This window comes from Pyrgilauda ruficollis, unplaced genomic scaffold (genome assembly GCF_017590135.1).
Source record: "Pyrgilauda ruficollis isolate IOZ18807 unplaced genomic scaffold, ASM1759013v1 scaffold8, whole genome shotgun sequence".
NCBI lineage: Eukaryota > Metazoa > Chordata > Aves > Passeriformes > Passeridae > Pyrgilauda > Pyrgilauda ruficollis.
The window spans coordinates 1,545,133-1,569,761 of NW_024529932.1; the positions used below are offsets into that span (position 1 = coordinate 1,545,133).

General features: G+C 42.3%; 1 protein-coding gene across 11 annotated transcripts in view; it reads left to right on the forward strand.

Annotated features, from left to right (window-relative positions):
- The window catches only part of STARD13 (StAR related lipid transfer domain containing 13), a 287,066-nt gene extending 267,317 nt beyond the window's left edge, over window positions 1-19,749 (forward strand). For all 11 annotated transcript variants that reach the window (XM_041487316.1, XM_041487313.1, XM_041487314.1 and 8 more), the window contains 8 exons: window positions 1,425-1,584; window positions 5,582-5,780; window positions 8,892-9,099; window positions 9,986-10,100; window positions 10,858-11,079; window positions 13,021-13,238; window positions 16,333-16,509; window positions 16,887-19,749. In XM_041487316.1, coding sequence (XP_041343250.1) covers window positions 1,425-1,584; window positions 5,582-5,780; window positions 8,892-9,099; window positions 9,986-10,100; window positions 10,858-11,079; window positions 13,021-13,238; window positions 16,333-16,509; window positions 16,887-17,004 — 1,417 coding nt within the window. In that variant the 3' untranslated portion in view covers window positions 17,005-19,749. The remainder of the gene's footprint in view (window positions 1-1,424; window positions 1,585-5,581; window positions 5,781-8,891; window positions 9,100-9,985; window positions 10,101-10,857; window positions 11,080-13,020; window positions 13,239-16,332; window positions 16,510-16,886) is intronic.
- Window positions 19,750-24,629: the final 4,880 nt, after the last annotated feature.

Consider the following 24,629-nt stretch of genomic DNA (forward strand, 5'->3'; position numbering starts at 1 on the left):
GTAAAAAGCCCTGGTGGGCCCCACAGATTGAGGTACACCAGAAATGGAAATGGGCATGAATAAGAGTTTAAAAGTATCTGAGAAATAATCAAAAGGACGACAGAATCTTTCCCTAATACACTGAGGCACCCAGTCCAGATACAGAATGACTTGATATTTATATTGTGATTTTCATGCTGAAACCACCTCCCCAAAATCCCACTAAATTCATCTGTGAGCTACATTAAGACAAGTTTTCCCTTAGAAATTAAAAAATAGATACAATTGATAAATGTGAGATTCACCTCACTGACATCAGTCATTAGCAAAAGTTAAAATATGTTATAAACCTAACCTGAGAAAGTTAGGTTGGCTGGTTCTGGTCAGAGGAAAGAGACAGGCAACCCCAAAGCAGCCCATTATAACCAAGGCTGAGGGTTTGGGTCACCTTCCAGAGGTGTCTCTCTCTAGAGTGGGTATAGAGGTAGCCCAGACAGCTGACTCTTTCTAAATCTCTGTAAGATAAATAAAATTCAGTAAAATTAATCCCCATTTCACTGCTCTCCTTCGGTGCACTCCCTGTGGCTAGCTGGCATCTGCACTGAAATGAATCTCACCTTACCCAACATGAAATAAGCAGACTAAAATACAGCAAATTCTAGGTCCTACTGTTTGTACAAGATTTTCATCCTGAGAGATATTTCTTCAGTTTTTATAATCAGTCTCTAAGGATTTTTAGGAGAGGCACTGTAAATAGCTGCAGAGTTACGCACTGTACTTCTTCAGTAGATAATTTGAAATTACTTTTTACTTCTTCCCACACAGATGACAAAACTCTTAGTCACATTCAGGTCATATTCATCTTTTTTATTTTAATTCAATGGCAGTCATGACTCCCAAAAAGGGAATCTAGTTCGTTCTTGTTTTCAACACAATTTTTTGAAGAAAGCAAGCTCACCAGCTTTCACTTAACTTGCTCAACCAGAATAAGTCATATAACACAAGGGAGGAATCTGACACATAGGGATTTCCCACCATAATTTCTTATTGTAAAGTTTTAGTCAATAGAAATACTAAATCATGTAACTGGTACAAGATCAAGGATCATTCAGCTCCTTTTCCCTCAGATACCCTCTCCACTCAGGTTTGCTCTGCTATTCCTGTGAGTCCCTAAAAGATGCTTTAAAACTTATTGGCTTCACCTGCATAGTAAGAGGTTCTTGTTAGAGCTGATTGTTATGCTATACCTTAGAGGCCATCCACTACAGATATTAAGAAATTAATCAATTATGCAAATTGTAAAGTGTCTGTGTATTGTGCATCAAACATTATTCCACCATCTTTATTAAAAAGGCCCCAGTTACCAATTTCTGTCAGTAGTGTTACTCAGAAGGTGTGTAAATACCCCGATTTTTTTCATGCAGCCTGTTCATGTTAATTTTCAGGTCTGTGCCAAAGTTCATGAAGAGGATGAAAGTCCCTGACTACAAGGACAAGAATGTCTTTGGTGTGCCCCTGATAGTTCATGTCCAGAGAACGGGGCAGCCTCTTCCCCAGAGCATACAACAAGCCCTGCGCTACCTACGGAGCAATTGTCTAGACCAGGTAGGAGCTTTACTCCATGGACTTGTTGGTTTTTTCTGAAAAGCCACTTTAAGCAAGCAACAGTCAGAATTTTTGTGCCAAGTGTCAGGATTATTTGAAGATTATGAAGATTATTATCTCTCCTCGAGTGATTTGATAGTTGGTGCCAAAATTAAAGTTTTCCATTTTGAGATTTGTATCCAGCTAATCTGTTTAAATTTTGTAGCTGTAACAGTCCTGCTGATTTGTATACCACAATCTACTTCAAAGAACATTTTGAGATCTTCATGTATATTGAATGAAACCTGGGAAGGGATCAGGACTCCTCACTTCTACACATATTTGTACTGCTTATGCTTGACTGTTGCCATTGAGGGTTAACTGCATCCACCATTTCACAAGATATGGTACAAAAGGTTTTATTTACTTAGCAAAGACAGAAAAGTCCAAGAATAGAGAGCAAACTCAGCAAAATATTCCAAGTATTCTGTTGACAGAGTCAGATATATCCAGATAGTTAGGTCAGCAGGGGTTCAATGCCAAAGCCATTATGGTGCGTTGCCTTTTATAGTGTTCTTAGCTACAACAAGCCAGCTGGGACACCCTCATGCTCAAAGTATTTAATTTTTTTTTTTATTCCCTTTAGCTACAGAGAGACATACTAATCATATTTTTATTGTTCTTCCCCTAAGGATGAGGATGTATATTTTATGAACATCGGACTGGGAGAAATCCCCTGGCTGTTTATGTTCAGTCCTCTACTGTTACTGACCTCATGTGATATGACCTCTTTCATAACTGCCTTTAGATAGTTTCAAGTTTGAACAGAGCAACCAACAATTTGCTCTGCAGACTTTGCTGCTTTCCTAGCTCTCAGCACATGAAAAGGGTGGAATTAGCCTGGTTTGAATCTTCACATTTTCTAATCACCATTCTGTTTGCTGTTCAGGTTTTTTGTTGGGTGGCAGTCATCTTCCCCAAAACTGAAATCTGAAAGTTAAAGGTGTTCCAGTGAATCACAACCATTTCCCTTTGCAGCCGGTGGGAAAGACACAAGTCCTTCCTATCAGTTCTCTGTGTAAAGGGATCCTGTAGTGGTCAGACCTTGACATCTAACTCCACAGTGTTAAAGTGAGCAGAGATGAGTTCTGCTAGCCGTATGTAGTGCGGGAGCTGAGGGGTGGGATGAACAGCTTGTCAGAAATTTATTAAAAGAGGATGAAAGGGAAAGATGCATGGAGACAAGAAGAAGTGATATATTCAGGAGTTAACATGTCTGGTTGCCACAGTGCTCATCTGGGTTTGTGTACTGAGCTGGGAAAGCCAGTGTAGGAAGAAAAGTGATGCAGCAAGCCTGGAATTAGTGATGAGATTGGAGGAGGAGACGCCCAAATAAAAGGAACAGGAGATGTAAGGATAGGGATGGGCTTGTCAGCTAAGAAGCAGAGCAACAGGAAGAAAGAGAAGAGAGAGGATTAATGGGGGAGAATGTAAAAGGGAGTATAAAGGAAAAAGAAAAAGCTCTTGAGAGATTTGAGGCAATTAAAAGGTGTTGGAAGCCTCAGACAACTATCAGCTCCATTTGTGTTTATGCACTGGGAAGCATCAGAGCTTTGTGAACTTCAGTTCAACTGCGTTTCTTCTTAGAGTAAAATTGGGAAAATACTGATAAAAAAAAGAAGGAGAACTACAAATTGGTATCCTTTAAAATATCTTTTCACCAAAAACCTTTCTAGGCAAAAACATTCCATGCATTTCAGTTCCTCTGCTTTACAGTTACTCCCTTTGTTCCCATTTAATTCAAAATCTGCCTGGACAGAGATCTGGGCAGGCTCCAGCCTCCCCAGCATCCTGCTTTATGTGTCTCTCTTGTGCACTGCAGAAGGTGAGCTAAAGTTCAGAACAGGTGTCAGAGCTTCTACTCCATACACTTGGTAAAGTTGTGGTTGCTCTAAACCATTGCAAAGTCTGGCTCCTGCCACTGAAATCCCTAAGCTGGCATGAGGAGCCCCACAGTTACTTGTAGGATATGTAATTCAGTTTCACTTTGTGAAAGAGAAACTGCTTTGCCTTTTCCAGCTGCATCTTTATTTCTATCATGCATCATATGGCTGCTTGTAGGGAAGATGATCCACACAGCATGAGGATAGTAAAGAGATTGGGGCAGACTAACCTCTGGATTTTTGGTGTCTTTTTATTTACAGAACAAGTCTGTAATAATGCATAACAAAGCCTAAAACATATTTTTCTATTGAGTGAAGAACTCTATGATTTATTAATAATTTTTTTCCATTAATTGAAAAAAAAGGAAAGAGGAGTCTGGATAAATATCTTTAAACAGAGATCAAGAGTAGTAGAATGATGTGCAGCTGGAGATTGCATGTGTGAGATTTGACATCTGACCTCTCAAATCAGACTTAGCTAGAAGTTTTTAATGGTTGTTTATCCCAGCAAGAACACTTTCCATCAAAAGGAGAGAACTGAGCCTCTGGTCTGACATTTATCCACCACAGGCCAAAATTTTATTTTTTGGACAGAATTAGCAAGTCTGTCTTCTTCATCTTCAGCACACATTTCTAAGAGGAAAAGGCATTTAAAAATAAGAAGAGAAAGAGAAAGGGAAAGGGAAAACCAGATGAAAAGAGCTGGATGCTCTTTCTTGTATGCTCTTGCCAGGAAGAAGAGCAGAGCTTCACTTGGATCGTAAATACAGACCACAGGGCACACTCCAGTCCTCTACTTCCTGTACATAAATTTAGCTCTCAAGTGACACTAAATTCATCAGTAAGAAGACATAGAAGAGCTGCCTCACAGCCAGTCTGGTGCAGCGGTTCATCTCTATATAAGTTAGTAAATAAATATAGCCCCTCACAGAACTGAGATCCATGTCATTAGTGCCATGAATGTGCGAGTTAACCAAAGTCCTAAATACCCTCCAGGTGAGCATGGGCGGTGTTCTAGAGAGAGGAGGGTCCTCTGTGAACTCTGTGCTGCTTCTTACTTGGAAGTAAGGGGGAGAAGGCAAGAAGGCATTATTCCCTTGCCTTTACTGTTTGTTGGTGGACTGTGCCATGCAGGAAGCTGCATGGATCACCAGCGAGACAGCAACCACACAGGAAAAAGGGTCTATAATTCCTAACTGGAAACGTGCCTTTCCCATAGGTCTGTCTCAGTGTTTCACCTTTTTCCCTGCAAAACTGAAGGGAAAACAGTGTTAACACTTCCCAAATGAAACACTGTAAACTCACTTGGGAATAAATAATGTGGTTGAGGCCCAGGAATTCACCCCAGGGGGAATTCCGCGGGTGGAGAAGGACAAGAAAGGGCAGCCCTGCCTTGAAGGCATCATTGGAAGAATTACCACTTCCTTTCAAAATAGAAAGCAAACAGGATAAAAATGTATCTTAGTGACACTGCACAAGTAATCCCTCTGTGGCCCCCACTCTCGAACTGGACTTTTCAATGGGATTTGGGAGAACTCTTGGAAGCAGAGAGCTGGAAAGGGAAAAAATACATTTAATCTTGATTTTAAAGCTCTACCAGGAAGTACAAATCTTTTGCCACAACATTTATTACTTAGCTAAGGATAATATTTTCTTTTTAGTCTTCAAAATATATACCCAAATAAACATGAGGGGCCAGATTCTCAGCTGGAGTAAATCAACAGACAGTCACCCAAGCCAAGCAAGCCAGGCTGATTTATATCAGCAGAGCATCTTGCTTAAACTTCTCAGGCAGCAGAGAAACCACAAGGCACTCTGAACCAACTCTCTAGGATGGGACAGAGAGCAGCAGCATTATTAACTCCTGCAATCCTTCTGTGGGAGCCTGTGCATGCCTGTGAGACTTGTAGGACCATCAATTGCATTTGCACATTTTCCTCCTTCTTGCCTAGAGTGAAATAAGCAACCCAAGCTTTGGTCATGATCCAAGTCCCCAGATATAAATGTATATACCTGATATATATTCTTCAAGTGCCACTTTCCCCTTTACCCAACTCAACACGGTACATTTTTAGGTGGGTCTGTTTCGGAAATCTGGAGTGAAATCCCGAATCCAGGCCCTGCGTCAGATGAACGAGAGCTCCCCAGAAAACGTCAGCTATGAAGACCAGTCAGCATACGATGTGGCTGACATGGTCAAGCAATTCTTCAGGGACTTGCCAGAACCTCTCCTCACAAGTAAACTAGGAGAGACTTTTCTGCACATCTACCAATGTAAGTTGATGTCTCTACATATTTCTTTTATTATAAACAATTAGAAATTGTTATAAGTTATATAACAATGTCCTGTAAATGATTTTGGTGTGTTAACAGTTGATAGGTTTCTTTCTGCTGGCCTTTGAGATATAAAAACCCCCTGCCCTCAAAATCTTTCACTAACAGGTCTTTAGAACCACCTAAACATTTCAGTGTCAAATTCAATGGAAAGACAATGTTCATACCAGCCTCACAATCAGAAAGAAGAAGAAGAACAGGCTGCCGGACATAAAAGAGCTTAAAGACTTATATTTTTGTCAGATTTATTTAAACTGTGTGCCCATTTCATGCACTTATATCTCAATATAAGTGAGTCTTCTGAGCATGGAGAAGTGGTACTTGACCATGAGAATATGTGTCTCTGCAGTTCCCTTCCTTGCTGTGATTTTTGACTATTTGTTTTTTCATTATAGTCAATAAAATGTACATGCAAAAACAAGCTGTCTTCATGTAGATCATAAGCTCTATGTAAAGAACTCATAGAGAAAGAAAGAAACTAGGGGATTTCTTCTTTTCTTTCCAGCATAAGCAATCTTCAGAAAAATCTGAGATGCATCAGAATAATGAAAGTCCCTGTGAATCAGGAAATGACTGTGTATCTCTTCTCCAGACTGAGGGAGAAATAAACAGTGAGGAAAACACTGAACAGCCAGAGGAATTAGAGTTTTTTTCCTGACAATGTCCATTATGAGGGCCAGTCAGCCAGCACTCTGGCAGATGCAGCCAGCCTAAGCCAAATAATTGGAAGCACTAAAGAGAAGTGTGTCTAGTCTTTTCACTTGCAGACGTTTCAGCTGCCAAAACAATAGAAAGCCATTTTAAAACACTGTGTAATCCCAGTGCTTAAGAATCTCAGATACTTCCGTTGCTTCCCTTTACTGTAAAAATCTGTCTGTGGCATGCAGTCACTAATGAATTTACCACCACAGTGTCTGTAGCTGGTAGAGAACGCTGGGACTCTGCATGTGAGAGACAGCACTGCAAATAAATTCAGTGAGTTTGGCTGTTCCCAATGTCTTGGGACACAAGTTAACTGCAAGAGTTGGTGCCTAGCCCTGGACCATCATTTCCCCTTCTTTTTTCCCGCTCACAAGTTGTCTGTCTGCACACACACTAATAAGCTTGTTCAGAAAAGCAACAGGAACTCTGACTGCCAATAAAATGGCAGTCACAACCATTTCCATGGGGAGATTGCCAAGGAGAAGATTATCCACTGCAAGGACATGTTCTGCATGTCCTTGGAAACAAATCACCTCTAAACTATTGATGAAAATTGGGGATGTCTCTTTGCAGTGAAGAGACTGCAAGTAAATTACCCCCTTGCTACAGGAAGAGAGAGATGGCAGATCCCAGTGGCATCAGCATAAGCAGGTCTGGAGCCAGAAGGGCTCCCCTTTTCCAAGACATGGGGCTGGATGGGGAAACACTGATACCAGCCAACAAAAAATGTAAAAAGAGGCATGTGCTGACTCTGTAATGTCTGTGTGGTGCTGCAGCAGGAAATCTGAGGAACTTCTCTTTCCATTGGTCAGAAGGGGAAAAGATGAGCTAAGATTGCTAAAATGCACCAGGACTTAAAGGATTTCAGAAAGACTTGAGGATAAGTCTCTTTAAACCAAGGTAGGAACAAGAAAATATGGGCTCTGTAGACATCAGAAAATATTGTTTGGATGAAGAATGAGTAGCAAGGGGTTTTTTTCCATGTGACCAACAACAAATATATTTTTCTGTTTCAGACAGTACTGACAAAACTCCCTTCACAGAAAGAAAAATGTTGAATATTTCCGGGATACCAATTGTATTTCATAACATCTGCAATTAAACTAATCTGTAGCTGAGACCTTTTCTTGCTCTTTGTTCTGTTTAACAAATTGTTAATGTGAAGTTAGGAAGGATTTTTCCTCTCCTAGTGTATTGGCAAGAGATTTCTGATTTTCTGGGACTCGCTGAAGATATTTTTCCTATATCCAAGATCTTTTTCATATATCCAGAATGGCTTGAATAGCTGTAACACATAGGATTTGGGATGAGATTATTAGTGTAGTAGTCTATATGGCATACCATTGATGAAACTTCCTCCATTTTCCTAAAACTCCCAGTTATTTAATGTTTACCTGTGACTTGAAGCACTGGCTGGTCTTCTGCTTCATGTACCAGACCCATCAGAGCAACAATAAAGGGGAGGGAGGGATTACCAGGAGATGTTGTGGGAAGAAAAGACACATTGCATGGATATAGCAAAGGCTCCCCTGACTTCTCAGAAAAACCCGGCCTTGCTGCTTTCAGAAACTTTAGAAGTATTGAGCTGTGTTCATTTTGTCTTTCATGTCTGAAAGCTTTTAAAATAAAGTGCTTGTACAAGGCTAGCAGTCAAATCTTAAAAGCTGGCTGTTCCCTCTACTGTAAATCTGCTTTTGTTCTTCTTCCACTCGATTATAGAGAGTATGTAATACCCAGAGGAGGACTCGAAGTCCAAACTGAGAGAACTTATGGTAGTTTCAGAAATGAATCTGTCTGCGGTGCTATTTAAGCATTTCCACTACTTCTTTCACCAAACTCTTCTCTGGTTTAGGACACAAATCTAAGTGTTCCTGAAGCTTCCCTAAAACTTAAAGTTCTGTCTTGCCACGAGACAAAGAAAACCTCAAAAATATCATTTAAAGCTATAAGTACTGAGTGCTATTCTCCCTTCACAAACTTCAAATGAAGTCCAGTGTCTTTCTTGGGAGCAGCCCCTCAAACAAACAGAGAAATGCCAAACACTGGCAAGGGAAGCTGTGCTTTGTGGAGGAACAGAAGGAGGAGCAGATCAGGAGCAGCTGATCTTTTCCCCTTGCTCTCCTGTCATCTGCCCCATCACAAAGCCATTGCTAAGGTCGGGAAAGACTTCTGTGAGTCAAGCACTAACCTAACACTGCCAGGTCCACCGCTGAAACACGTCCCTAAGCACCACATCTGTGTGGGTTTTGAGCACTTGAGGGGACTGTGAATGTCTGTGGTAACTTTATCTTTTCGGCTCCTTACCTGATCTTACAACTGACCCCCTGGACGTCCCTTGCTCCTTCCCAGATGTCCCCAAGGAGCAGCGGCTGCAGGCGGTGCAGGCGGCCATCATGCTCATGGCCGACGAGAACAGGGAGGTTCTGCAGACCCTGCTCTGCTTCCTCAGCGACGTCACCTCTGTGGAGGAAAATCAGATGACTCCCATGAACATCGCTGTCTGTCTGGCCCCTTCCCTCTTCCATCTCAATATAGTGAAGAAAGAAAGTTCACCAAGGTATGTTTCTTCTCAGCATTATAAATAGTCACGTCCTGAATATAGAGTGATGTATTCAGTGGTATGCAGGAAAAATTTTCCAAGCCATCTGCTTTCCAGCACACATTAAACAGGGCATGGCTCAGTAAGAGGGGAAAACCCCTGCTGCAGAGCCAGAAGCACACTTGTTTTCACAAGCCCAGCAGGCATTTCGGGTTGTCTGTTGTGAACATGCAGTGCCTGCTTTCCATGTGGAATTTTCAATGGGGCACTAGTGAGTTTTGCATGAGTAATGTTGACTTCTGTAAAGGAAAAGGGGCTGATTTTTCTCTGGTTGAAGTCAAAGATTAACCATGTTTTAAAGAATTTTGATTTGTAGATTTTCAATGAGTGGGTTTTTTTCACTTTCAATTTACTGTCTACATTCTGCCATTCAGGAAACAGGGTTTATTTCAGGCCACATTAAAATTGTAACATGGTGAGTGTAGACTAAACAGGGCATAGCCTGGCTAAACATTAGTGGTCCCTCTTGACTTTTTTCCCTTCCATCTGGTTCAAAATACACTGAGATTCTTGGTCAATTACATGTATAACCCATGTCTGAACAAGGGCTTTAAGAAGTAACAATGTAAACCGCTTTACATCATGTCTGTTAAAAATCCATTTCAAAATGTACAACACATCATGCAGGATATGCATAACCTTTCCTGCTTTTACCTTTGGCTGAACAATATTTGAGGTAAACATTTTTCCTTTAAAAAAGGCCCAACAGTTTGAGCAGCCTTGTTGATAAACAGAAACTAAAGATAGGGGTTTTTTCTCTCTGATGTTGGGAGTATCCTGCTGGTTTTTGCTTTCATATTAAAAAGATTCAGCTCTTTACCTGAGATACTGAATTCAATTACAGAGTAATACAGAAAAAATATGCAACAGGGAAGCCAGATCAGAAGGACCTCAGTGAAAACCTGGCAGCTACTCAGGGACTTGCTCACATGATAATGGAATGCAACAAACTTTTTGAGGTGAGTGAGAGACTCAAACAGCATTATTCATGGCCACATAATTCAACAGCCTTTGAAGTATTTATGTTTACGCTTATATTTTCTGTCTTGTGTTAGCTCAGAGATTGGTGCCTCACTTATATGTAAACTTGCTTCATACAAACTTTATTTATCTCATTTCTTTACGGCAGTTCCCTTTTAGTATTCAAAAGATGCAGGGTAATTATTCTGTGACAGTTTTCAACCCAAACCACTGGATTCAGAAATTTTAGACTAATTCAAATCAAAATCTGCTAGTGTAAAATTTTATTACAATGCTTTTAAGGCCTCAAATAAAACTTGCTCATGTTAAAAATAATTGCCTATACACTTTATTTCTGTGTGTCATGCAATAAAGTAAAAATCACATAGAGACCTGCAGTCATTCCTGCAGCTACTTACACTGCAGCTGGAGGAGAGCAAATGCTCGTATCTTCTTTCCCAGAAGCACAAGGCAATATTTCTGAGGGCTAAAGGAGTCAGAGTGGTGTATTGACATCCAGCTGATCAGTCTAACGTGGTTCTGCATGAGTAGTGCTGTTCTGAGCCATGGGCTGTTTTATTAGACTACTTTGATGTCTCATCTTGCATAAAGACAGAAATTGGTGTGCATTTTGCAGATTCTAGGTTCATAAAATTGGATGCTGAATGGTCCATCAGCCTAAAAACACATTGTTTTAAGGAAAAGTTCTCAGCAGGAGATTTTCCCTGTGTGTTTTCCCTCCGTTCTGTGGCACAGGTCCCACACGAGATGATCACCCAATCCCGAAACTCCTATGTTGATGCAGAAGTGCATTCTCCTACCCTGGACGAGCTTGGGAAACAAGTGGATGAGGAAGGAGGGAACTATCAGATGTACCTGGAAACTCTCATGCAGAATCTCCAGAAAGAAGCAAAAGAGAAATTCAAAGGATGGGTCACATGTTCCAGTGTAGAGAACACAGAACTCGCCTACAAAAAGGTAATTTGGGGAGACATGAAAGAAGCAGTAAAGAAACCAAAGCAAAATGCAGCTCAGCTATGGGGCACTCATATGGCATGTTGCATGGCAAAACTCACACCCTTCTTTCTGGCAAGGCACTCTTTCATTATTATTATTTTTTAAAATATTACTAAAATCAGTTTAAATGTAATGCAATAGTGATTCAAGTACGAGATTCCAGAAAAAGGCATAGAAAGCAAGCTGGGTTCTCCAAAATAGATCAAGTAAGTGAACAACACAACCAGAGAGTGAGCTGAGATGTTAAACAACAGAGAGCATTACCTGGGCAAGCTCTTTGACTGGGGGACAAAGTCAAATGAAAAGTTTTTGACCAGTTCTTGAAGTTTGCTAGCAGTTTGGAGAACACAGCTAGAACATAGGTAACTACAAAACTTCTTCAGGCTCTCCTATGCTTTTTTAAGCAGGCAAATTTTATCCCTGATCCTTTTGTCCTTTTTTTCATGTGGATTTTTGATACTGCAGCTTTTATTAAAATTTCTGAATTTGTTTTAGGCTCCATCACTTATTCAGAGAAAGCCAGACCACTGCAGTGAGGCAGAGGGTGCTGCAGGGTCCCTGCAGAGAATGGAGTTCAGGGCTGCTAGAAATGCAGTATTAAAGCAGTGGTCTCCAAACCAGCAGCAGTTAGCAAGAGGGGATGGATTAGGGGTGGGTGACACTAGCTAGGCAGGAGAAGAGCACTCAGAGGAATGTGAGATCCTGGATGGTGAGGGGGCAGGAGGCAGCATTACCCCAGCTTGGGAAAGTGCAACCCCTCTGTCAGGGCAAAGAAATTGCAGTTACTGTGGTTTGTAGCCAGCTTCTGTGAGTGACCTCTCCGGGGAGGGACTGTGGGAGGTCAGGGAGAGAGTAACAGGGCTCAGGTGGGAGCAGGATGTGGGAGATGGGAGAGAGGCAATAGAGGCCTTTATGGCTGGAGGTCAAGGACCTGTGAGACTACAGAGGGGATTGGGAGTTTGGGGCTCCAGGGCAGGGGAAATGGGGAACTGAAAGCTTTGGGGAGAAAGAATTACTACATGAAATAATTTAAGGTGGGAGGTGAGGAAGGTGGGTTTCTGGGGAAACAGTCCTGGCTCTATGGGAGGTACTAGAGGTTTCCAAAGTACTCACATTGGTATATGACAATGGTAGGGTAGGGAAGGTTTAGAAAAGCAGGGCTTGCAAGATCCAGTGATTACAGTTAGCTTGTTTACTGCCTGAAATAGGAGCCCTAAAACCATGCAGAAAAGCTGCATGTGTGCAGTCTAGGATATTCACCTTGTGCATAGCCCAGCAATTTCTGCTCCCCTTAATGTAAGCTGTGGAGGTGTTCCAAGAAACAGGATCTGTAAGCAAGAAGGAGTTAGCAAATAGTCTGTGCTCTTTGAAAGGTGTTTTCCCAACACCTCCCTTGCAGCTGTTTTGAGGAGCAAACATCTGTGTACCTGACACATAACTGAGTCAATGTATATTCTGCTCCCACAAAATTAACCAGGAGGGTTAATGCACCCTCAGTCCCAGGTAGTGTATAAGATTGCCTAAGGCAGTTGCTTTATTTCACCCCAGGGTTTCAGTCTCTCATCTCTTTTTACTTCTGCAGAAAAATATTCATCATTACACTTAGGTTGTTTGGACTTGGAAAAGTGTCTGTGACACCAGAAGTAATGCAGAACCTCACTGGCACTATGGGAACTAGTCCAGATATATTCTGTTGTGAGAGCAGAGTAATGAATCACTTCAGGTTTCCATCCAGGACTAGTAGAGCAGCAGCAATAGCAATAATAGTAATGATTAGCAGGGAAATATGAATGTTCTTAAGCTGAAGTCAGACACACACATTGAGATTTTGTCTTCAATTATCATCTGCTGAACATAGGCATGTAAATTATCGGGGTTTGTGTTCTTCTTGCTTCACTCCAGGTTGGGGATGGGAACCCACTAAGGCTTTGGAAAGCCTCAGTTGAAGTTGAAGCCCCCCCATCAGTTGTCCTGAACCGAGTGCTGAGAGAACGTCACCTCTGGGACGAGGACTTCTTGCAGTGGAAGGTGGTGGAAAGCCTGGACAAGCAGACAGAAGTTTACCAGTATGTTTTGAACACCATGGCTCCTCACCCTGTCCGAGACTTTGTTGTTCTCAGGTAAGCCGAGGGCGGCTCTCTGCTACCTTTGCCTCCTGCAGTGCATAAAGAAGATCTGGATTTATCTCAGCCTTCACATCTGTGTAATTGCTCTCCAGGAACTCTACTTCTGGGCAGCAGTGCTGATTTCTCAAACTGAATTAGTCATACACCTACAGCATGCTGACCTTTTCTCTGATGTAATTTGAGCAGCACATGCTCCTGAGGCCATAAATATAATTTCTTCCTCAGAACAGATGTCTGATAATAGCTGCTCTTCTCTCTTAGCTTTGTTTGTTGTCAAAACAGTGCAAATAGAACCCAATTGTTTTTATGCTGCTTTTGCTGTTCTCTGGGGAATGTTTGATGTTTAAGAGACAAATGTTTAGAAGAGAAGATAGTGGTGCTTTTAAGCTAAGGCTGTTATCCAGTGCCTATATAAGTTATTATCTTAAATTTTCAGTTGGAGTCTTTTTAAATGAAGAAATGCTGATCCATAAAAATCTTAGTGTGGAAATGAACAAAAAGAGGCAGTAGATTTGTATTCTCTCTTCCAGGGGATGACTTCTCTTAAATAAATGTACAGCTGTGTATCAATATTCCACATTCAATTCCAGTTCTGCCATTGTCTATCTGCCTGTACAAAATAGTCAAAAAAACCCTCTTCTGTCTTTGAAATCTGGGCCTTTGCTTGCTAGGAGCTATTGTGGAGCTGCTGACATATTTCACTTACAGGGTCAGTCCTACAGTTATTTATTTTAGGATGATTTTGTGCATTCCTACTTTTGGTCCCTGCTTTCTTTGATTGAAATGATGTGCCAGAGAAATACAAAGCAGTTTTGACAAAGGAAGTAGTACAGGGAGTCAGAATTGTATTAAAGGGAATGGAGATTGAAGGAAAAAGATGAGCCAAATAAAATATAATTACAAAAGTACATCCCTTTTATGAACTTCAGTAGTCTCTTAAAGGATGACAACATGCAGATATTGTTGGTATAAGGGAAGAATTATTGGAACTCTTAGGGGAAGATTTTAAAAATGCTTTCTGTAACCAATTCTCCCATTACTCTATATCTTTTGCCTTACCACAGTATACTGGGTTAAATTAACTATTTTATAATCAAATATCTATTATATATTTTATATAATTATATATATATCATTATTTTATAAATAATCTTCTTATATAATGTCATTAGCCTGAACCAGTGATAAATTTGGCCCTCTGCATGGCACCAAGAAGATGGTCTGCGAGCGGCGGGGAGGTCTTGATGACCGTAATTTGGTCCTCTCATTTGCCACTTAGTTCACTATTAGGTTTCGGTGGTGGTTTATGTTCTTTAAAGACCTGCTGTGCAGTCACATCAGTTAAAGGAAAATCCTGCTATCGAGTTCTCATTCTTTTCACTGACCCAGGCAGAATGACCCTCGAGGACTGAAATACATATCATAAAAATGAATCCTGGTGGGTTCTTAAGGGCTGAAAACAGCCATCAGGCAGATCTGTCAGATTCTGTTGTTTATCTCTTTTGATTGATTTCATTAAGTCTAGAGCAAGGTTACCCAGCAATACCGCAGTCAATTTGATACCTTATGATTGGTGGGAAGTGAACAGTGAAATTATAATACACCTCTGGGGACATGAATAAATATATTTTAACAGATGGCAATTTTCTCTTTCTCAGTCAAACTTTGGGCTGTGAAAGGATCAACTTAGTTGTTCCCTTTTTTTTCAATGTGACAGTCACAACAAGGGGATTAGGCTCCCTAGAGAAGACTCTGATGGTAAAAGGAGAGGAGAAATGTTTCATATGCCTGGGATATGAAACGGTTCTCAGCTGCCCTGCACAGGCATCACTTTTATTACAGAATCCACAAGTGTTTCATTTTCATTAAGTATGACAGCATGTTGGTGAGTTAGGTGCCATGCCTGATTTTACTACTGTAAGGTATTTAAAGAACTACTGAAACTGGCCTAAATCCACATGACTGGGAACAGGAAACCAAAATCTTCTGAAATCTCTGGGATAGAGAACTTTCCACTTCTCAAATGGCCCAGGGAGGGCTGGGTAGTTACCAAAATGATGTGGGCACATCTAAACACTGTGCAGGCACTTGCAGGAGGTGGTTCAGCATTTTTCGTACTGGATCTCAGCTGTGATTTCCTTCTCCCATATTTCATCTGCCAAGATAGCTCTTCAATTTTATTAATGCCCAGGCACATGTAAAACCTTCTGGTCAGTATCTTCCTGCAGTGTCTTGAATAACAGCTCCCTTTCATGTAAGAAAAATGCAGAATGTTAAAATTATCTGCTGAAGTCCAAATTTCAACAGTCCTTGAAAGCAGCTTACCTGCTAAAATATGACACTTCCCAAGGCAGCATAACCCCTGTCTCAGACAATCCACAGCAAGATGATGCATGTTGCACAGCACAGTGGGAATTTCTCATTTCTTCCCACAGCATAGGAAAGAGCACAGACCTATCCTCTGAGATTCAGTGCAGATAAGAAAGATGTGAGACACAAGGATATGTAGAGAATGCTTAGAGAACAACAAAAAAATGTAAAGTATTAAAGTCTACAAATCTGGAACTTGGTAGAAAACTTCTCCAACAAGTAAGAGAGGCTAGAAACCTGGGAGAGGAAAGAAATGGGAGGACATTTTGTTTTTAATTCAGACACCCTTGAAACATATCCTGGGTAGTCTCATATCCTCATATTGGTGAGGATTTCTGCTGAACTAATCTGCATTTCTTGTTCTGTAAAACTGCATGGGTGCAATGCACAGTTTCAGCTTTTGCTGGATGGCTTATCCTTGGTCTTTCTCCTTTCCAAAACTTTTTGTCTGACTGCAAAAGGCTCTATCATGCCCTAGAATACTAATGGTTACAAAATACTCCCGTGGAGAAGCAAAATTTCTCCACCTGGAACCACACAGATGGGTGGCCATCCCACATGGCCATGAAACTCTGCCAGGGACTCCAAGGACAGTCCACTGGCATTGCAGGCAACAAGGATAGGCAGACACAGAGACTGTAACTTCAATCCTGGTTCTTACTCATGTGCTCAAAAACTCCATCACTAATGTGATTCCATCTTGGACCTATTCCTGCAGGACATGGAGGACGGATTTGCCCAAGGGGATGTGCATGCTGGTTGCCATCTCTGTGGAGCATGAAGAGGCTCCTCTCATGGGAGCTGTGCGAGCCATCGTGATGGACTCCCAGTACTTGATAGAGCCCTGTGGCTCAGGAAAAGCCAGGCTGACCCACATCTGCAGGATTGACCTAAAGTAAGTACCCCATCTGCACAAAGTAATGTCCATTCAGCAGAACAAAACCCTCAAGCTCAGATGCTGGGAACATGGTTAGGGTAGCTAACAGGTAGGTAGGAACAGAGGGCATAGTTAAGGTAGCTTTGCTGTCTCAGAGTTTGCCTGCAGTCTTCTCTCCACTCAGTGCCTACCACTGATAGAATGTGATTTTAGAAACAGAATCTGCTTATTTGATTTCTGCAAGGGAGAACTTCAGAGTACATTGAAAAAGACAAGTATTTGCATCTCCACCACCACTGTGGCAGTGCAGAGCTAGAAGCATGGCAAGCATGTTTCTGTGGGGCATGTTTCTTGAGTATTTGAATTTCTCAATAACTCTCTTTTCATTTCTTCAGAGGACATTCCCCAGAGTGGTACAACAAAGGCTTTGGACATCTGTGTGCAGCAGAAGTTGCCAGGATCAGAAACTCATTTCAACCTCTGATTGCTGAGGGACCAGAAACAAAAATCTGATGAAGGGTTCCTGGGAGCATGTGAGCATAAATCAGGGTCTCGCAGGGAACAGGAATACTGAAAGCAAAGGTCTGATTTAAGCTGCAGAAATCTGACCAGACGTGGGTCTGTACAAAGCTGGAAAAGGAATTTTATAAGAAAGTTCTTTTATTCTGGAGACTTCACCTTTCCCCCTCCCCCACATCCACTCTTAATATTAATTTTGATTATTGAACTAAACATTTCTTCAGAGAGCTTTTATTACTTTAAAAACAGATTATTGCCATTACTTGTATGTTACATAACTCTGGTATTTAAAGGCTTCTAAGAAGCATATTTTAATTGTAAATAAATAATGTACAGTATGTATATATTTATCTATATTCTATCTATATATATGTATATGTATAAATTAATTATTTTGTATATAACTCAGTGCAAATCACTTGCATCAGTTGGACCTTAAGTGGACCTGTCACTTGTTTCTTAGTGTGTCACTGCTACATAAGCTGTGTTTGCTGTTATCACAGAGCTACCAGGCCTAATTTGTGTGATAACAAATGCCTGTTCCCAAATATGTTTTGTGTTTGTGTGTGCTATGAGAAGGTACCTAGAAATAGATGTAGGAAGAATTACAGGAACTAAGGAAGAAGGCGGTTACAGTGCATTTAAAAATAATGAGGAGGGAATCAGTCTCACCAAATAAAACACATGGAGATGCATCTGAGACAGACATTGTAGAGGCCTTTTATGTTCAGCTGCAGAATAGTGACTTTTAGTGGAAGCTGTTGAAAACTTACCTGTTGCCTTAAAAGACTGGTGTCTGTCAGTAGAGACCTCACTGTGTGCAGTGTTCCAGGTAACTGCTCATCCTCGGACAGCACAAGGTAATGCTGTGTGTCCTGAGATGGCTGAAATCAGACTGGTAACTTATTAAGCTGTAAATTAATTATTTTTTGTAAGCATTTTGTCTAGGTTCTGAGTGTTTCTGTGTTTTTTCCTTCTCCCATAGAGATGGCTAATCCAAAGCAGGTTTTCCACATCCAGTGGACACAAAGACATGCAGATGAACACCACGCCTTTTAATATTCTTACTATACAAATAACTATGCTTTTTTAAGATTTTAAACACATCTTGGACATTTAAAAGACTAAATAAATACTATTCTTGGAAAGATTGCTTTTATAGTAACAGCAAGCATTTTCATCTTATATTGCACTGTTCTGCATGATCTCACCTTTGTAGGCATTGGTGGGAGCAGGATTAGGACTATGAGGAGTAGGAGCCATTTAAGCCTATTATGTAATTTCATTTTCAGGGACCTATTATTTTGCTAATGGAAGAATGCTTTAAAAGTAATAATAATAATTTGTCAACATTGCTTTTGAGGCAGGGCTCCATTTTGTTTTTTAACTAACCTACGACCAAAATGTTATTACATCTATGACTCAGTAAGAATGTACAAGCCTGTTAATACTGTTCTTCATTAATCGCATTTGTTCACTTAGTCTTTATTTATTGCTCCATAAACCAGCAGAGTCACTCACAGCCAGTGTTTCAGCTCAGTCCTTCCAAAAAAATCCAGAAAGATTAGTATGAGGTGGATTAAGCAGGATGCATTTCCTATGTGAAGCTACAGCTTTGTGCCCCAATTCAGTGAATGAGGAAGTCCCTTCAAAGCCAGAGATTTGAACATTTCCCAGGTGTGGGAGCTGTGCAGTGGACTGTGCTTGGTGACAACTGCTAGAGCATGACCCCACGTGCCATCCTGCACACACATGGGGGCTGTGCTGGCAGGGAACAGCCCTGTGGGCTGAGGCAGCACACCTGTGAGAGCTCAGGGTGGACGGGGTGACCCAAGGTGACCCACAGCGCTCCAGCATGTCCTTGTGAAGGAGCAGGACTCAAAAAAAGTCACTGTCATCCTCACCCATGAGCTGTGTCACTCATTTTTGTTGTGCAAGTCCTGGGATCAGGGATGTTGGCTGCCTGGGAGCTCCTGCCTCGAGTTTATGGCCAACAATAGTTGCAATGTGCAACTATCACGAGCTTTAAGTCCTGCAGACAGGGGAGCACTCATGGGGCTGTTATGTGGCTGTAGTGGGGTCTGGCAGTCACCTGCTGGCTGCAGGGCACCCCCAGTGCCCAGGCTCAGCCTTTCCAGGAGCAAACAGTGCCTCCCCAGCTGGGAATGCCATTCCAGAAAGCAGCACCTCCTCCCAAATGCCTGTGGCCATGGCAGCAGATTTCATGCCGGCTGTTTTCCAAAACATGAGCAATTAGAGTACTTCTGCTACATTAGTTTACATAAATAAATACAGCCTCAGCATTAACAGGCACAGAATTTCTAGCCCTGGGAATGGCAGTGTCTGGCAATACATAATGTCCTAAGGAAAAGAAGGGAAAACCTGGACAGTGGTTTTATCCTGTCTCACAAGTCATTGCTCAGCTGAAAGAGGCCCTGTGCCATCTGCCACCCTTAGCAAGGTAGGGTTGTTTTCCTGCCCTTGCAGAAGCTCTGTCACGACCTTCTGGCATCTCCAAGCCATGTATTATTGAAATAAGATTTCTTCAAAATGCACATTATGCCATGTCTACCATTCAGCTACCACAGTATTTTGTATTGTTACATTGATACGTTATGGTAATTGCATTTTTAAATGTTATACTCATACCAATACCTCATATTTTTACCTCATCAGTTGGTATCAGTCATTAGTTGTAAATAAATAATTTCAGAGTTGAATAAATTTGCATACACTAAAGAATCGTGTTTCTTTGTGCTCTTTTTTCATCCACTGGCTCAGGAAATACTGAATTTAAGCCATTGATTTCTTTATCGCAACTTGCTATACACTAAACTATTCTGGTGTGGGACTTCGATAATGACTGCAGGCTCAAAATGATGTTGTCCATTATACTTAGCCTGTAGTATCCTTATGTATACACGAGCTTCATGGCAAAGGTTATGTTTTCCAAATTCAGCCAAGTTTCTGCATCTGTGTTCTTGTCAATAATTTAGGTCTAGGTTCACAGAAGTGACTGGACCTGGGTGAGTGCTGGGTTCACATTGCCAGACTTCAACCATCTCAAATGCAACAAGCCATTGCAAAAGAGTAAAAGGTGCAGTGGCACGATAGTGATTTCTGTCATACACATTCTACAGATGGATTAAATGTTCCTTTGGATGGGTGTTGTGTTATAACCCCAGCTCTATCCCTCCACCTAGAGGGACAGGGAAGGGAATCAGAAAGAGGTAAAACCTATGAGTTAAGAACAGTTAAGAACAGTTTAATAATTGAAATAAAGCAAAATTATTATTATTGTTGTTGTTGTTGTTACTTATAATTTTTGCTGCTATTATTATTATTATTATTGCTATTATTAACGAGAGGATAAAAAAGAGAGGAATAAAATCCAAGAAACTCAAATGATGCACAATACAGTTGGTCACCACCTACTGACCAATGCCCAGCCCATCCCTGAACAGCAATTGTCTCCCCCAGCCAACTCCCAGTTTATATACTGGTCAAGATGTTCTGTGGTATGGAATATCCCTTTGGCCAGTTCAGGTCAGCTGTCCTGGCCATGCTCCCTCCCAGCTTCTTGTGCAGCTCCTCACTGGCAGAGCACAGTGAAACTGAAAAGTCCTTGATTTAGGGTGAGCACTACTTAATAATAACCAAAACATCACTGTGTTACCAACATTATTCCCATACTGAATCCAAAGCACAGTGCTGCAAAAAAAATTAACCCTATTGCAACTGTAAGCAGGTCATGTGCCTATACCACTCCAACTCTCTCTTGACTAACTAAAAGAAGCAGAGTCTCAGAAAACAGGGTGCTGAGCAGCCAACTATGAGAGACCATCTAGGAGGGGACAAGCCTTTATGCCCATCATTCAGAGAAAGCTCTGTATTAAAATTTGGATTGAAAGGAAGCATTTTTTTCCATGTGTCTGCCATGGCAGAGATGTTCAGCTGTGTAAGTCCATCCTTTCTTGCAAAAAACCACTGTATGCCATGCACTCTCATTCCCATTTCTCCCTCCCACTCACTGCAGCAATGTCAGGGCAATGAGGTTGTCTTTAACTTAGCAGCACTAATGTTTCAGCTCCTGGTATGCACAGACTTTGTAGTGTTGAATTCTTGGGCTCCTGTCCTCTCTACAACACCTTGCAGGAGTCACCAGCAGGGCAATCCCTCTGCTTGATGCATTTACACTGCAGAATCAGTGCCACCCTCAGAGGATTTTGGCAGGCCTCAGAGGTGCTGCTCTCTGAAGTGGCTGGTAGGTGTTAGGTGAGAGCACAGGCTGAGCACCCTGAGATGACTGTGAGGTGAAAATATTGGAATAAATATCCAAAAGACTGCTGGAGCCTGCCAATCAGATAAGAAAGGATGAAAACACATACTGCTGCTCCAGCTCAGCTGCGATGTGAAAATGCTGGGGAGTGAACACAGACCTTGCAGACAGAAATCAGCATGACCCACTCACAATCCCATGGGAATTCAGTATGATCATGTCACGGTCTCCTTGCCAGATATGTGTCAGCCACAGCTGCACCTGGGCTTCAATTGGATGGGTGCTAGGCCAGGCAGACTATTTTTACAATGCAGTTACACATCAGGGTGGACAGGACCAGGAATACAAGGCATTAAGCCACAGATTTGTAACAATTGTAACAATGAGATTTTCCTAAAATGTACATTTTAAATTGTGACCCTCAGTTTGAGGGGCCACCCCTGGGCCACTCAGCAGTACAATGTAGAAAGCCAAGTCCCCCAGAGCAGCAATGGATGCAGAGCAGAAACCACTGTGCAACTGCAGACTGCCCTGCTCCATTGTGCAAGACTCTGCTCAGCAAACACAAGGACGTGTGGAACTCAAGGGCAAACACAGGCCAGAGCAGTGGGTCCAGGTTAATGAGTAAATGAGCAAAAATGTCACAACACTGCAACACAGCACTATTTGCCTGTCGTACATAGGCTGATGTTGGGGAGGTCTCACTCACCTGAGATACCCTCCCTAACCCCATAGCAGGTCCCAGACACTAAAGCCTCTATGCCTCTAACAGAGGTCAGCATCTCTTGCACAAAAAGTAACCTGGACACTTAGCTGCCTCCACGCCTTCAACTCTGAAACAAGGATCTCTATCCTGATACCTTAGTTCTGACCACAGGTAGTTATTTTCCACTGCTCTTTTCCACTGCCTGAACACAGCAAGCCCTCTATCCCACTCAGTCCTTGCATGCCTGCCTTCTAACCCAGCCCAGGATGCACAGGAGGACACAGCCTTTAAAGCAGGGTAACCATGGCCAGGTGGTCCAAGCTTCAGCTGCAACGGGGAGTCAGTAATGGCCAGCCTGCCAGGGCTTGAGTACAGAATGTCCTGTGTCCCACAGTAGAGACAAAATACACCAGGGTGAGGAGTCTTTCTCTTCAGGAAGGCCAGAGCACTAAAATAACCATAAGGCTCTGTCCCATTTCAGTGACAAGCTGGGGCTTTTGATCCACTCCCAGGGATGAGTATCCTGCAAGACGGAGAGGCTAAAGGCAGTGAACTGCTCTCTGCCTTGAACAGAGCCTTGAACTGCAGTGTGCAGGTCTTTAGCAGCAGTTTGCAAGGAGACAGGATGAGCTCCTGGCTGTGTTGGAGCTTCAGCAAGAGAATACCTGGTTCTGCTGCAAGAGCAGTTGCATGGAGCTCTGCTGGCAGCCAGCTACAGGATTACAGCTTATTTCTTAACCAAAATGCTAAATTCTGCAAAAGACACAAGGAAAAGACAGCCTAAAACTACATATTCTGCTCTATCTCCTGCTCATAGCAGCTCCAAGATAGACACATGGCCACAAACACAGAGCCAGCATTTACTGCAGGGAGGATTTGCAACAGCTTGCAATTTATGGGAGCAAATTAGCTGCAGGGCCATCTGTCCTTCCCCAGACCACTGGCCTGCTCCTTGTTGGAATGACTGCTATTCCTTGAGAGGATGTGTATCAAATTACTCACTTTTTTTTAGGTTGTTTTTTTTTTTTTTTTTAATTAAATAAACGTGGTAACCATAGGTGGTGGAGCAGAGGACAGTAACCCTCTCAGCAGCAGCATCTGCAGGCCAGCAGTGCCCCACCACGTGTGTGGGACAGATGCTGGGTGAGGGCAGCCTGACCCCCAGAGCCACCCAGGGCCTGCCAGCCCACGTGGCCACCCCACTGCTCCCTGCTAATACCAGCCAGGCTCGCTCTTCATGGCAGTAGGACATGGAACACCACAACTGGTCTGGTTTGACAACAAACAGTGAGTCCTTCTTTTGCCCTGAGACTTTCATTTTAAAGGTAGTTCAAAGCAGGAAGTTTTCATCAACACCAAAACCCCACGCCTGTGCCTCACTGCTGGCCAGCCAGGATGAGAAAGGAGCCCACCATGGCCAAAGTGTAGAGTGGGTTCATGGCTGCTCTGGTGTTTTGCCCAGTGTTGTCTGGTGCCCAGCAGGACAGGAACTCAGAACTGGACCTATGAAGAGAAAGTACAGGATTTTAACTCTTTACCCTGGATTTGTCTTTCCCTGAAGAATCATGTTCCTTTTCTCCTGGGCCAGGGAGGAGGGACTACATTAGGGCCTTAGCCAGGACCCCAGAACTGGGCTCAACCCCATCTGTCGCTTTGCAAAAGAGGCAAAAAAAAAATGTTTAGGAAAAACTTCCCATTGTTCAGTGGCTGTACTTGGGGATACCCAGTGAGCAATGGGGCTGCTGGTCAGGAAGGATAAACTCAGCTGCTGCAGATGCATTGGTGCAGTACTGGCAGCAATGCTGACATGCAGCACACATCAACACCTCCCTCTGTGGCCGTGGGACACCCAGAACACCATCTCAGAGCCAGTTCTTGTCCCTCTTTCCTGTTTCCTACAAGGCTGGAGAGCCCAAGCCCGCCTGCCCACTAGCACAGCATGGATGCTCACCTTTGCCAACAGGGAACCCATCCACCTCATCATGGAGAGAGCCATCACCTTGGGGATGTGTTTTAATTACATCCCTTTCCCAAACACTGAACCATCCCCTATGCACAAGCATCACCTTGGATGGGGTTCACCGCCTGGCCATGCTGATGCCCTGCCTTTTTAACCTATGATTGTCCTAATGTCCTTCTCTCCACAGCCAAGGAGCTGCCAGAACACTTGTAAAGTGTTGGGCAGTGACATTCATTGCACTGCTGAAACCACCAGGACAGCAATGGAAAAGTTTGTGGTTATTATCAATACAAATAAAAATAAAGGTTGCAAATGATGAAAATTAAAAGGGTATCACTGGGTTAAGACAAAATGTTACAATATGGCCTCCTTGGCCTCCCAATATGTTTTGCCTTGGGCAACCTTTTCCAGCAATGGCTGGTATTTATCAGAAAAAAGATACAGTTATTGCATTTGGGTTTTTCAAATAATTGAGTAATTTAATCTTTTAAGTACCGCTGAGATCACTTGCTGTAATTAAAGACAGAAGATGAATGACTGCAGTACAAGAGCATTGGAGGACTTTAAAAATGAACATGTCCTTGACTGCATCTCCTGCTCATTTATGTAACGATGATCCCACACTAATATGACTAAACAGATAAAAGGAGAAAATAATAAGAGCTTGGTTGCAT